The sequence below is a fragment of the Oryzias latipes genome, chromosome 1 (genome assembly GCF_002234675.1).
Source record: "Oryzias latipes chromosome 1, ASM223467v1".
NCBI lineage: Eukaryota > Metazoa > Chordata > Actinopteri > Beloniformes > Adrianichthyidae > Oryzias > Oryzias latipes.
In genome coordinates, this window is record NC_019859.2 from 2,891,994 (window position 1) to 2,904,746 (window position 12,753).

At 48.4% G+C, this 12,753-nt stretch overlaps 1 protein-coding gene across 4 annotated transcripts in view; it reads right to left on the bottom strand.

Moving 5' to 3' along the window:
- Positions 1–2,038: 2,038 nt before the first annotated feature.
- LOC101165692 (myosin-10) overlaps positions 2,039–12,753 on the bottom strand; it is a 49,071-nt gene continuing 38,356 nt past the window's right edge. For 3 of the 4 annotated variants that reach the window (XM_023954141.1, XM_023954143.1, XM_023954142.1), the window contains 20 exons: positions 12,571–12,708; positions 12,309–12,432; positions 12,007–12,178; positions 9,551–9,763; positions 9,324–9,468; positions 9,049–9,255; positions 8,866–8,970; positions 8,618–8,770; positions 7,852–8,100; positions 7,569–7,781; positions 7,252–7,464; positions 7,021–7,182; positions 6,810–6,938; positions 6,652–6,740; positions 6,422–6,545; positions 5,074–5,163; positions 4,815–4,933; positions 4,628–4,736; positions 4,379–4,551; positions 3,409–3,556 (listed from right to left, as the gene is read on the bottom strand). In XM_023954141.1, the coding sequence (XP_023809909.1) occupies positions 3,409–3,556; positions 4,379–4,551; positions 4,628–4,736; positions 4,815–4,933; positions 5,074–5,163; positions 6,422–6,545; positions 6,652–6,740; positions 6,810–6,938; positions 7,021–7,182; positions 7,252–7,464; positions 7,569–7,781; positions 7,852–8,100; positions 8,618–8,770; positions 8,866–8,970; positions 9,049–9,255; positions 9,324–9,468; positions 9,551–9,763; positions 12,007–12,178; positions 12,309–12,432; positions 12,571–12,708 (3,075 nt within the window). Of the gene's footprint in view, positions 3,557–4,378; positions 4,552–4,627; positions 4,737–4,814; positions 4,934–5,073; positions 5,164–6,421; positions 6,546–6,651; positions 6,741–6,809; positions 6,939–7,020; positions 7,183–7,251; positions 7,465–7,568; positions 7,782–7,851; positions 8,101–8,617; positions 8,771–8,865; positions 8,971–9,048; positions 9,256–9,323; positions 9,469–9,550; positions 9,764–12,006; positions 12,179–12,308; positions 12,433–12,570; positions 12,709–12,753 lie in introns of all 4 variants that reach the window. The other variant, XM_011478025.3, reaches the window with a different exon arrangement.

Here is a 12,753-nt window from a genome sequence, read left to right on the forward strand (position 1 = left end):
CACGAATGTTTTTTAAATAAGATCAACAGGAAACTGCAGCTTCTGCGATTACACCAGCAAACACTAGAGGGCAGCATTGTTACCTACAGCTTTATTTGGTGGCGCTGCCCCTTCCAGCAAGGCTGCGCCTACAGGTGGCGCTGCATTTAACCCTTGTGCTATCCTGTGGGGTCAAGATGACCATTGACGTGTTCTCCCTACCATGACAAAGGTGGATAAAGGTGGAAAGATTTCATGTAATCCATGGACACCAGTGAAGATCACAAATCATTGAAGAAAAAAGGTTCAGAGCACTGTCTAGTGGGTCTAGATGACCCAACTCCCAACGTTAAAGTGCCTAGGATAGCACAAGGGTTAACCACAGACATAAGCTCCACCCCCTCATGTATCACATCCAGATCTCTTGGGTTGGACGATACCTGGATCAGGTGTTCAGTCCTTCAGATCAGCTGTGAGCGGAGCAGAAAGTTTTTGTCCCTCCTTCTTTCAAAATAAAGTTTCCTGTTTGTCTGTAACAAAAAAGCAAAATTAAAGTCTCAGTTTAGTAAAAAAAAAATTCTTTAGTGATGGCAGCTTCGTCCTTCAGGGATTCTTCGCTTCGTCTGAACACTGCTGTTTCCCAGAATACCTCTGTTAGGAAAACTGTTCTTCCGTGGTCTGTCTGTGTGCCCCCCTCCCTCTGTGTGTGTGTGTGTGTGTGTGTGTGTTCGTGTGCACGTGTACGCGTGCTCGACCAGCTGGTTGCACCAGAAAAGACGCCAAAGACTGTTGTGGTCCTCCAGGAGGGGGCGCTGCTCGTTCCCTCGACGGCTCCTCCTGCGGAGCGGCGAAGGTGGATGTGAAGTCACGTGACCGGAGCGGAGGGTGACGTCTTTATGAGCCGCGCTCTCTCTACAGGGGAGAGGAGGAGAGACGCGGCACGTGGTGGTCATCTGCTTACCTAATTTGGTCTTTGGTAGTTTATTTTTGTGTGTCTGTTATAAAAAAAATTAAACAAACTATTTGGTTTTTAAATTGACTCCCATCTTTATTTCTACCTTAAATCGCGCCGCTTCGTTTACGTTTTTTTTTATGGCAGAAAATTGCAAAAACCTCCGTTTAATCGGCAAAAGCAGAAAGAAGGAAGTAGAAATGTGACGCAAATAATCAATTGTCACCAGCAGAGGGCGGTATCACCAACTTACTTTGGTACATTAGAGTCAAATCAGAGGTTTTATTCGCGTTTTTGTGTAGTGAAAGCAGATGAGTTCAATGAAAGGTTATTAGTCAGTGCAAAGATTTCTGAGTCTCACAAATGGATTTCAGTTTTGACGAAACCATCTAAAAATAATCAAATGTGAAAGACCAGAGTTATTTATTCTGGTTTATTCTAGAAAAACATGTTCACAAAGTTGATTGTCATGTTTGAAAACTGTCCTTTTCGTTTCCATAGAAGAAATTTTCTATTTGACGTCCTCTGATACCAGCTTCTGTAAGTTCTAGACCATGAAAGGTTCTTGTCTTGTCTGATGCACCAGCGGATCCTTTACATCCTGCGACTCCAGGACCAGAACCAGACCGGAGGCGCCTGGGTGTTGTGATGGTCGGGTGGAGAGTTGGACCCAGAGAAACTTTGCTGCCCGACTTGATGAAAAGAACTATAATCAAAAACCAGCAGAGCTCCGCCCACTTATTAAACTATGGTGCCATCATATGACCCCCCCCCTTCCATTGACATGTTCTCCCTACCATGACAAAGGTGGAAAGATTTCATGTAATCCATGGACACCAGTGAAGATCACAAATCATTGAAGAAAAAAGGTTCAGAGCACTGTCTAGTGGGTCTAGATGACCCCACTCCCAATGTTAAAGTGCCTAGGATAGCACAAGGGTTAAAACGTCTTAAATGTGAAGTTCTGGACGTTTTCAGCTGTCTACCTCCTGGAGTTACAACAACTGCTCGCTAGAGGGCAGTATTGCACAAAGTGAGGATTAAAAAAAGGAGATAATTGTCATTTTTCTGACTAATGGGAACAACAGACGATGAAACATCAGAGGATTCATGTTCCTGAAGACAAACCGTGAATAATGCTTTATTTTACTTTTACAAAAACAAACAGGAAAACAAAAATAGTGTCTTAAAATACAGGAAGGAAGGAAGGAAGGAAGGAAGGTGACGGGAGATTCTGCTGTTTAACAAAAACACACAAAAAAAAAACCTAGTTGTGGATGTTAAAGCTTCCAACCAAAATAAAATCCCGCGCAGCAAATTATCAGCACTTCTGGGTCAGCAGAAGGAGCTGCAGAGCGCTCCACTTCCTGTCCGTCCATCCTCATACTGTGGTTCTGGTTCTGACCCAAACCCCCGGGCCGCTGGCAGATACGAAAGGATCAGAAAACAATGAGAAGCTTTCGCGTGGAACTGTTTCCCTCTCGTGTTCTGGTTTAGTGTCTAAGGCACTTTTAAAGAAACGAACTGATAAGAGTTGGCGTTAGGGGGCGGGGCTTATGGGGTGTGGCCGTCATTCAGTGAGTTCTGGGGTACAGGTTTGGAAGAAGTCGTCACCGTTTCATAATAAAGTCCGAGCACGAATACATTCAAGTCACAGAGCTACACATTTACATCTGCAGACGTGAAAACCAAAGCAAAAGCAGCCGAAATGATCCGCGTGAGAAAAACTGGGAAATCTTTAGTCAGAATTGACAGTTTTAATAAAATCCCGATCTTTGTCAATGCCTACATTACCCATAATTCAACATTAGAAAGCTGTGGGTTTGATAACATCTGGAGGTGAAGCACAAACATGGAAGTTTCATTATTCCAGTTCCATCCTTTATTTCAGCTTTTCTGTGCAGTTCTGCTTTTTTCCAGCATCTTTTGACCATCAGTGGGAGGAGCTTAAAGTTTTCCCTCTGAAGCTCGAACCACACCGGACATTTTTTTTCGTCCCCCTTTCCCGCCGAGGGTTGAAAAGGAAGCTCTGCTTTTCAAAGTAAAAGCCTTTCCAGGTTGTCCTGAGGAAGCTGAAGATGGAACGTCCTCAGAGTTCGTGCGGCGGGTGGGGCCGGTGGCGCCTGAACACCGGGGGGGGGGGGGGGGGGTCATTCCTAGCACAAACACCATCAGACTGAAAAGTTTCCGTTCTCCTGACCCTACTGTGGCGTCACATGGATATAAAAAGCACTTTGAAGGTGTGAAGACGTGAACATCGTCTTCATCATGTCAACTTCATGTCTGGGGGGAGGGGGGGGGGTTATAGATGATCCACTGCTTTGATCAGAGTAAGGCAGACATGTCTGTTTGATCTAGATGGAAGGGCGGGGGGGGTGTCATCCATTGAGGGAGGGGTTAACTGATTTCTAAAAAAAAAAAAAAAAAAAAGAGGGGGGGAATGGGATCAGGAACCAGGAGGGGGCAGGAGGGGGTTTTTACTCCGCAGTGGGGGTCTGCGTGTCGTTGAAGTCGCCGGAGCGGCTGTCTGCGTCGTCGTCCGACATGTCCACCGACGCGCCGTCCAGGTTGAGGTTGCGGCGGCCGGAGCGGCCGGAGGAGAAGCTGCTGACCGGACCGCCGCGCCTGACGGGAGAGACGGCAGCAGAGCGTCAGACAGAAATCGGCAGGAACAACAGAACGCTTCACGTCCGTTAAGAACGATAAAGAAACTGGATAAAAACGGCGTTCGTCACGCAAAATCAACCTTTTGAGCTTTTACGTGTTTTAAAACGTTAATTCCTCACGAAAAGCGATGTTTTTGATCCACACGTCTCTGAAATCCTGCTCTCTGAGCACCAATCTGATGTCACAAAGTGAGGACCCGCCCCTTCCAGGAAGAGTCTGAGCTGCCAGCTCCGCCCCCCGGGCTAAAAAACACACGGCCACTTTCTCTGCTGCGCTGCCTTTGATGGGCTAAACGCTTTCCTTTTCTATGCTCGGTATGAACATCCATCTTTGCAAAACTTCGGAGGTTCGCCATAAAATGGGCGGCACCCACAAGGAGCGAAAGGCGGAGCCTCAGAGTTCGAGTCGTCTTACTTTTGGGTAGGAAAATGAGTCGCGGAAAAAACTCGTATCATATAAGAAAAATTGTTTTTTTAGGGTTCCGAAGGTAACAGTTCCGAAGCCCCCTCCCTTGCCCACAAACACAAAGCTACGGTCCGGTCGGTCCTCCGGAGCGCCACACCGCCACGATCGGATCAACAATCGGCATCAGCCACTTTTGATCCGCACCTAGTGACACTAAATTCTCTACAGACTTGACTTTATTGCCCAGTGATGCGATTTTGTTTCTGTGAGCGCTGCTTCTGCAGCAGGAAGAACATCACATCACTGACTGAAAGACAGGAAACAGTTGTGGCGCCCCCTAAAGGAAGCAGCCATGAAGATGTTTCCTTTTCATACCTCAGGCGGTTCTTCAGGGAGCTGACCTCTCGGCTGAGCCCCTCGCTGGCCTCCGTGGCCTCGTCCAGCTCCCTCTGCAGCTTCCTGCGGGAGGCGTTGGCTCTGGTGGCCTCCTCCTCGGCCTCCTCCAGCTGCCGCTTCAGCTGCTTCATCCGAGAGTTGGCCTTCTCCAGCTGCGGTGGGGCGGGGGGCGTCCACAGTGAGGACCAGAGGCAAACAGAATGCAGGCCGTCGCTCGGGTTTCCCTACCTGCTCCTTAAACTGGTCGGCATGGCGACGCTCGTCCTCCACCTGCATCATCACCTCCTTCAGCTTTTTCTCCGTGCGTCTGACGATTTTGTTGGCGGCCGCTCTCTCCCTGGAGGTTTCACACAGAAAGTCCCCTTACAGACCGGAAACGCCGCTCCTCCTGACGCAAACACAGGCAGATACTGACTTGGACTCCTGCTCCAGCTGCTCCTCCAGCTGCAGGATCTTCGCCTCCAGGGCAGCGATGGATGCCTTGAACTTGGACTTGACTGCCCCCTCCAGCTCCGCCAGTTTGGCTTTGAGCTCCTGCGTTCACAGCAAAAATACTTCATGCTCGTCTCATTTGTAATCAACAGTTAAAAAAATCTAAATCCACAACAGGACAAGAGGGTTTGGCTTCCTCCTGCAGGCTCTGGATGAGGCTGAGCCTCTGCGGCTGCGCAGACCTTGTTCTGCCGCTCCATCTGCTGCCGGGCGTTCTCGCTCTTCTGTGCGACGCTGCGCTCAGACGCCAACTCGCCGTTCAGACCGTCCACCTGAGAAAAGGAAGTGAACTTTAGTGCTGAAGCACTGGAGAAACCATGAAAGACTTGCTCTTCCAAGGACGGGCAGTTTCTTCCTCGTTCACCGCGGGAGGCAACGTTCTAAAAAAATAACCTCCCATAAGGTAAATGTGTGAAGGAAGGAGGGTTACAGATGTTTTAAAGTCCGATCATCTTCTGATCTGTTTCCAAAGAGTTCCCAGTGCTCTGTTCATTATGATGATGCTGCTGCTGCTTTTAGCCAAAAATCTTAAAACCTGTGTCGTTTTTGCAGAGCGGCCGTTAGTCACCCACAGCTGAGAGCTCTCTGTTTACACTCTCTCCCACTCGCTTACAGCCCCTCACACCCCCAACCTAAACATTACCGGCGCAATATCAGAGCTGTCCAGCCGTGCAAGTTTAGATCCAGATTCTGGCTCAGACGAGGAAGACAAAGGCGTTCATGGAGCGGTTTGTCATGAAGTGGATGAATCGGAATGGAGTGGAGCAGGCGGCTTGTGACCCGCCCAGTGGATTTTCGATCTTTTTCAAACTGCATTTTTCGGTTTGCTCCTGATTCACAGCGATTGGAATAAATAAATACTCAGAAACACAATTTTGAGTTAATGTTCCTTAAACATGTCCTCCATCATCAGAAAAATGCCATTAGAACGTTAAAAACCTCATTTTATTGGAGCGGGTCTTTAACTTTTGTGCCATCTTGTGGGGTCCAGATGACCCCACTAATGGGGTCATGTTTGTGTTCACGTTTGTCTGAGAAAAGTGTATTTAGGCAGTGAGGAGTTTTACTGCCATAAACATCTGGAATCATTCTCCGTGGATTTCACTGATCACGGTTATTTTTAGAACGTAACTCCTGCAATGAACGAGGGAACTCCGTACTGGTGAAGAGGTAACAGATATATGTGTAGCTGCAGCAGAAGACATAGAAATGAGCTTTTTCATTATTACCGGATGAGAAACAGACGTGAAGGACACAACAGCTGCACAAACTGTGAGAAGTGAGGAGCTGCAGCCCTCAAAGTCTTTATTAGGATTATGATGGGAGAGGATCCATTATTTATTATTTTTTTAATGTATCAGTATATTTTTCCTGAAGATTTGTCTTTGAAAATCATAGTGTTATTTGGTAATTGTTTTATTTCATAAATAATGTTATTTATTTTATTAAAAGGATCATGAAAGAATGAAACTTTCTTCATAGCACCTTACATAACTTTGACGTGATTTTGGAAAGGTTTCTGCTCCGTACCTGCATGTTGGCCTTTCTGAGGCGGTCGTTGAGCAGCTCCATGTTGCCCTGCTCCTCCTCCAGCTCCTCCTCCAGCTGAGCAATTCGAGCCTCAAGCCTCCTCTTCTCCTCCAACAGTGACGACCTGTGGACAACATTTCTGTGAAGTTTTTCTGAAGGACTGGGACTTCCTCCTTTGCTTCAGCGACTCGATGACTGCTAGAGTGAGGAGGCGTCGCAGGAGTACTGACTTCCCAGCAGCGCTGTTGGAGATCTCGTCGGCCAGCTCGTCCCGCTCCTGTTCGGCGTGTCTCCTGGCTCTCTCTGAAGCCGCAAAGTCCTGCGGAGCCACATGATCAGCTTTCAATTCCACTTCAGGGCCAAAGCGACAGCCAGGACAGGAACAAACCTCATGAAGTTGCAGGATTTCGGCTTCTAAGCTCTTGAATTTCTTCTCGTTCTCCTTGGACTGGGCGAAGACCTCGTCCCTGGAGGCCCTGGCCTCCTCCAGCTCCCTCTGGTAGTCCTTCATCTGAGCCTGCAGGAGCACGCAGAGCAGGTCAGAGAGCTGAAAGCTGCAGTTTTCAGAAACCTCCTTCAGGACAGAGACGTGGGCTCACCTGCAGCTTTCGCAGCTGCTTGACGGCTTCATCTCTTCCTTTGTTGGCGGCTTCAATCTGACCCTCCAGCTCGTTCAAGTCCACCTCCAGCTTCTTCTTGGCAGCGACAGCCAGAGTCCTCTGCTTCTTCTCATCCTCTAGCTCCGCCTCCATCTCACGCACCTGAAGCAGGTAAGTGTTTTATCCACCCGGATTTCGGCAGATTGAAACATGCGGGGGGGTCTTCTGAACCTGTTTGACCAGCGCCCTCTTCTTCTCCTCTCCCTGCTCGTCTTTGGCTTGGAGGTCTCGCTCAAACTGGGCCTTCATGGCCTGCATGTTGACCTCCAGACGCAGCTTGGCGTCCTCTGTGGCCTGAAGCTCGTCCTCCAGCTCCTCCAGCTGAGTTCGCATCTCGCCCACTTGCTGCTCCAGTGTTCGCTTGGACTTCTCCAGTTCGTGGACCTGATGGAGGTCCAGCAAATGTGAAACACAAAGCTCTAACATGAACCCACACGGTGATGGGCGGGGCGGCTGTTGCCACCGATTTGAGGCCAAAGGTCACTCACATTTTTGCCCACGTCATCCTTGGAGCTCATGAGATCTTCCATCTCAGAACGGAGCTGCTTGTTCAGCCTCTCCAGCTCCTCTTTGGCCTCCAGGGCCTCCTCCAGAGCTCTGGCTAAGGACAGAGCTTTGGTCTCCTTCTCTCTGGCTTCGGCCTCCGCGCGGTCGCGCTCCTCAGCGCAGCGAGCAGAGATGGTCTTCTCCTCGGCCAGCATCTGACCAACACGGCAGAGTCAAACACCCTGACGGCGGTCACCTTTTCTCTCCACAGGTGGTGAAATTTACCTGATCAAACTTTTTCTGCTTCTTTTCCAGGTTGGAGACGATCTGCCTTTGGTGGTCCAGATCCACCATCTGGTCGTCCAGCTCCTGCTGCAGTCTGTTCTTGGTCTTCTCCATCTTGTCTAAGCAGATGGACTTCTCCTCCAGGCGCTGGTTGGCGAGCTCCACGTCCTTCTGGAGCTTCCTCTTCGCCTCCTCCAGGCCCTCGATCACTCCTCCGTCCTCTTCCAGCTTTTTCTTGGTCTCAAACATCTGCAGAGCACCAGAGATGACGGAGTGGGCTCTTAAGTAATCAGAAGAACACAGGCTCATGTGGTGAAGCTGTCGTTTTTCTGAGCAAACGTAATGCACCGGAGCTCTGAGAAGTATCATGACCACAGGAGGAGTCCGATGAAAACGGTAACACTCTGGCTGCTTCAGACCACAACTGCAGCCAACGACACCAGAGGCTGGGTTATCTTGACCTTTTTGATTTAAAAAAATAAAAATTTTATTTTATCTAAATACTTTTGATCTTCTGTCATTAAACATAAAAACTGCACAAAATTTGCTACTTGAAATTGTGTTTTTCTTAGAGTTTCAGTTTCAATATAGAAATTATTGCGTAATATCATGAAACATTTCTGTAAAAAAAATGGGAAGCTGAGATTCTGCTTAAAAACCCTTTGATTAAACGTAAAGTAGTAAAAAGTGCTAAAAACGGCCCCGGATCTTTACGGGTTAAAGCGAACGGCCTCCTCCGTTGCGTGTCGACGCCTGGTCTCAGTACCTGAGCCTGCACCGTCTGCAGCTGCTTCTCCAGGCCGCGGCGAGCTTCCTCCTCCTCTTCCTGCTGCTCCAGCAGGTTGTTTTTCTCGGCTTCCAGTTGGCGGATTTGGGCGCTCAGGTTCAGCTTTTGCCGCGTTTCCTCCTGCAGCAACTCCTGCACACGGCAGCACAGCGGTGACGGGTCAGTGGGGAACAAAGCGAGAAGCGCTGCTTCCCGTCAGCCGCTTTTTCCTCAAACGCCTCACAAACCTCAGAGTCCTGCAGTTTGCCGCTCAGGTTGTCCACCTCTTTAGCCAGTTTGACCCCTTTCTTCTCGGCTTCCTCCAGCAAAGCAGAGACATTGTCCAGCTCCGTCTAACAAACACAAACATTCAGTTTCCCTTTAAGTGAAGGACGAAGACGGGACGGGGTTTTGTCTGCAGAGGAGTCTACCTGCAGCTTGCTGGAGCGATCGGTCAGCTCGACCTTGGCCCGCTCCACCTCCGTGGCCCTGGCTGTGAACTCCTGCAGCTGAGCCTCCAGCTTCTTCCTCTTGTACTCGGACTCGCTCTTGGTTTGCTGCAGACTCTTCACCTCACAGGCCAACTCCTTGTTGTCGCTCTCCAGACACTGCTTGTTCTTCTCCAGGTTCGCCTTGAACTGGACGAGAAGAAAGACGTGAGTTCTGCTGCCTGTTGATTCGTGACGCTCAGACACGAGCCGCTCACCCTCCTGGCCTGCTCCAGCTGCTCGGACAGCTCCTCCAGAGCCACCGCGTGCCTCTGCCTCATGTCCTGGATCTGAGCTTCATGGTTTTTGGCCTCTTCATCAATGGCCTTCTTCAGCTCTGCCACCTCTTGCTCTCGCTTGGACCTGGTGATCAGAGAACGCTTAGATATCTGCCAAATATTGGAAAGAGTCCAGATCCACCTGAAGATCTGCATGGAGCAGGTACCTGAGCTCCTGCTGGGCGGCTGTGGTATCTAATGTGTCCTCCAGTTCTGTCTTCAGAGCCTCCAGCTCCTCACTCAGGTCCCTCTTGAGTTTTTCGGCTTTGCTTCGGCTTATTCTTTCCGATTCCAGATCCTCCTGGAGCTCAGCTATCTGTGCTTGCAGCTCCCTCAGCTGCTTCAAGGCGTTGTTCTTCTGCAGAGCCTCATCATCACCTCTGAATGACACACACACAAAAAAAGCAAGCATCCAACAGGAATTAAAGGTATGATCATTTTTTTGTTTTACACAAAAATACTGTCGGCACTTTCAGGTCTGAAGCCGAAGGTCTCTTCAGGTCTTCTTCAGGTTAATAGTCACGCGTACGGGGGGTTGACCTTTTCGGGCGCTGCAGGTTTTGGGGTCATCCAGATCGTGGAGGGTCACGCCTGCATTTTAAGGTGTCTCACAGTTCCACTGAGGCTCATACTTTCACCTCAAAGAACGTCATGATAATGAATCTGTGGAGTTGTCTTGTGTGTGTCAAGTGTGTTGTGAGGGATTCATAAGGCTAATTGAAGTTACACGCACTCATGACGTATGGCTGATGCTGTCGTACGGTGTCCTCACGCCTTGTTAGTAGGGTGCAGGTACTGACTCCTTACTGTATAAACGCAAATGCTGCGTGTACGGTGCGTGCACTTATCCCCTGAACAGCACTAATGGGCTCCTTGCGTAGCTCATAGGATTAGAGGGGGTTAAAAAAATGACAGATCCGTACGACACGCCAGCATCTCACCTACTTCTCCCTCACTTATGTGTTGTTTAGGTTCGCCATGACCTGTCACACGCAACATGGCTGCAGAAAGAACTGCATGCGGACTACCTGTGTGCGCCGCCCAGGTTTGACTGTTTTGCCCAGATCCACCCAAAGGGGCAGTTGTGACTGAGTTTTAAGAAGTTTAAGAATCTGTATTCAGTTGAACCGTCCTTCATGTTTAATGAACTGTACAGAGGGAATCAATGAGGTTGTGATTGAAAAACAGACGAGAGTTTGGAGCAGAGAAAGCTGAGGTGGTTTGGACGCCTGGATTTAAAGATCCGTCCACACTGGCTTTGGCAACGCTCGTTCAAGCGACCACTGCCAATGAAAAGTCTATGTAAACGTGCGTGAATCCGCGCTTTGGGCTTCCACGTTCAAAACTCTGATGTTCACACGCTCTACATGCAAAACCTGCGGCAACTGAACACCAGTTGAAAGCTAAAGCAGTTGAGTTGACCAATCAGGGACTTGGATTTGGTGGAGACGCATGGGTAGTGTCCGTTTCCTAAAACAGAAGTACCAGCAGTTTGAAAATAGACCAGGAAGGAGAAATTAATGAAAAAAAGTAAAAAACCTGGAGAAAGATTCACCAGATTTGCACCGCTTTGACATTTCGCACCAAGACTCTTCCAACTGAGAGTACATGTGCTAGTATGGGATACCGTCAGTTCACTGTATGCTCAAAGTGTGTTTAAAAACTAGAGTTCAGCACGTTCTTCAACGCAGGTTTAATAATAGCAATAATACCAGTGTTCACCCTGTGACTGGAATGCCGTGAGTCCAAATCCCGGCCGAGTCATACGCGGGACCCAATGCTTTCCTGCTTGAACATTAAGGGACACAGCGCCACCACTAAATGGTGGCGCTGTGTCTGCAACTCACTGCCCCCCCAGGGAACAGGTCGAATGCGGAGAACATATGTCACACACCTTGGTGTGTGACGGATATTTGGACTTTGACTTTAACAGCGTCAGCAGCTAAATCAGGATCTCTTAGTGTGAAATCCATCAGACCTCCAGGTCGTATTTCGGGCTCCTCGTCTCATTAAAGCAGTAAATTAAAGTTCAGAAATACATTTTTCACTGGAGACAGAAGTCCAGGAAATTCAGGATAACATTTCTCTGCTCTTCAGCATCTATTTCAGCGGTGGATTTTTCCGTCACCGTGGGAGCCGTCGTCATGGAGATTTCACATCTAGGACTCTTGAAGTGGGGATGGATGAACATCCCACGATGAAATGAGTCATGTGCTAAAACGGAGAAGGCTCCTGCCTGCGTGAGGCGGAACAGCAGGAGTTTGTTTGTGCAGTAAAAAGAGGAACACAAAGGAACGACTTAATAAAGAAATATCAAATAAATGAGAACAAAACTTTATTTTGTCCCAAAATGAAAACAAGTACAGGTGATGCTTTTTGTTTTTGTTTGAAAATGAACTAAAAGGATAGATTACTGTCAAAATGAGATACTGAATTCATATGTTTTCTGTTTTTTGCACAACTTTGTTCATGTGATTCATTTATTTCCCCCCATTTAAAATAGTTACCAACTAAAACACTGAGAATGACTGGGATTAATGCTCACCGGTTCACTTTGCTCACTCCTAAACGTAGCTGTTGTTCATTTTCAGGCACATTTGTGCAGAATGATGATGAGACTAACCTGGCGAGTGCAGCCTGTAACTCCTCCTCCTTTTTGGTCAGCTGCACCTTCAGCTCCTCGATCTGAGCCTGAAGCTCAGCTATCTGGTCCTGGAGGTCGCTGGACTCGGCGTCCAGTTTGCGCTTGGCCTTCTCCAGCTCCTGTCGCGTTTTCTCCTCTTTCTTTAGACGCTCTGAAGGGAGACGATTACAAAAGTTACATTTAAACATGAATCATCGTTTATGGCTCTATGGTTTCTCCAACATCTGTCTCTAAACAGTTTTATTTGCTCTGCTAAGCTGACACGAGCTGAAAACTCTTACCCTCAAGATCTACCATCATCATCTCCTGCTTGTTCTTCACTTTTCCGAGATTCTTGGCCTTCTCCTCTTCCTCGGTCAGCTGAGACGTCATCTCTGTGATCCTGTCCTCCAGCAGCTTTTTCTCCTGTTGAATTAAAACGCACAAAAAAGGTCAGATCCACTTCCAACAACCACTGTGTCTCCATGGATATTTAATGTCAATATCCTGCAGTGAAGCATTCTGGGAGACATGCTTTCACGACTAACCCAAGTATGATCTCACCTTTAGAAACTTGGAGTTTTGGTCTTCCAGCAGAAGAATGTCCTCCTCCATCTTCTTGATCTTCGCTTCGGCCGTTACTTTATCTAGTTGGAGCTTCTGTCGTGCAGCTTCCTCCTCATCGAGCTGTTCCTCCAGATCCTGAGGATTCGAAAGCAAACTGTTTTCATAACTAATAGTTGGAGA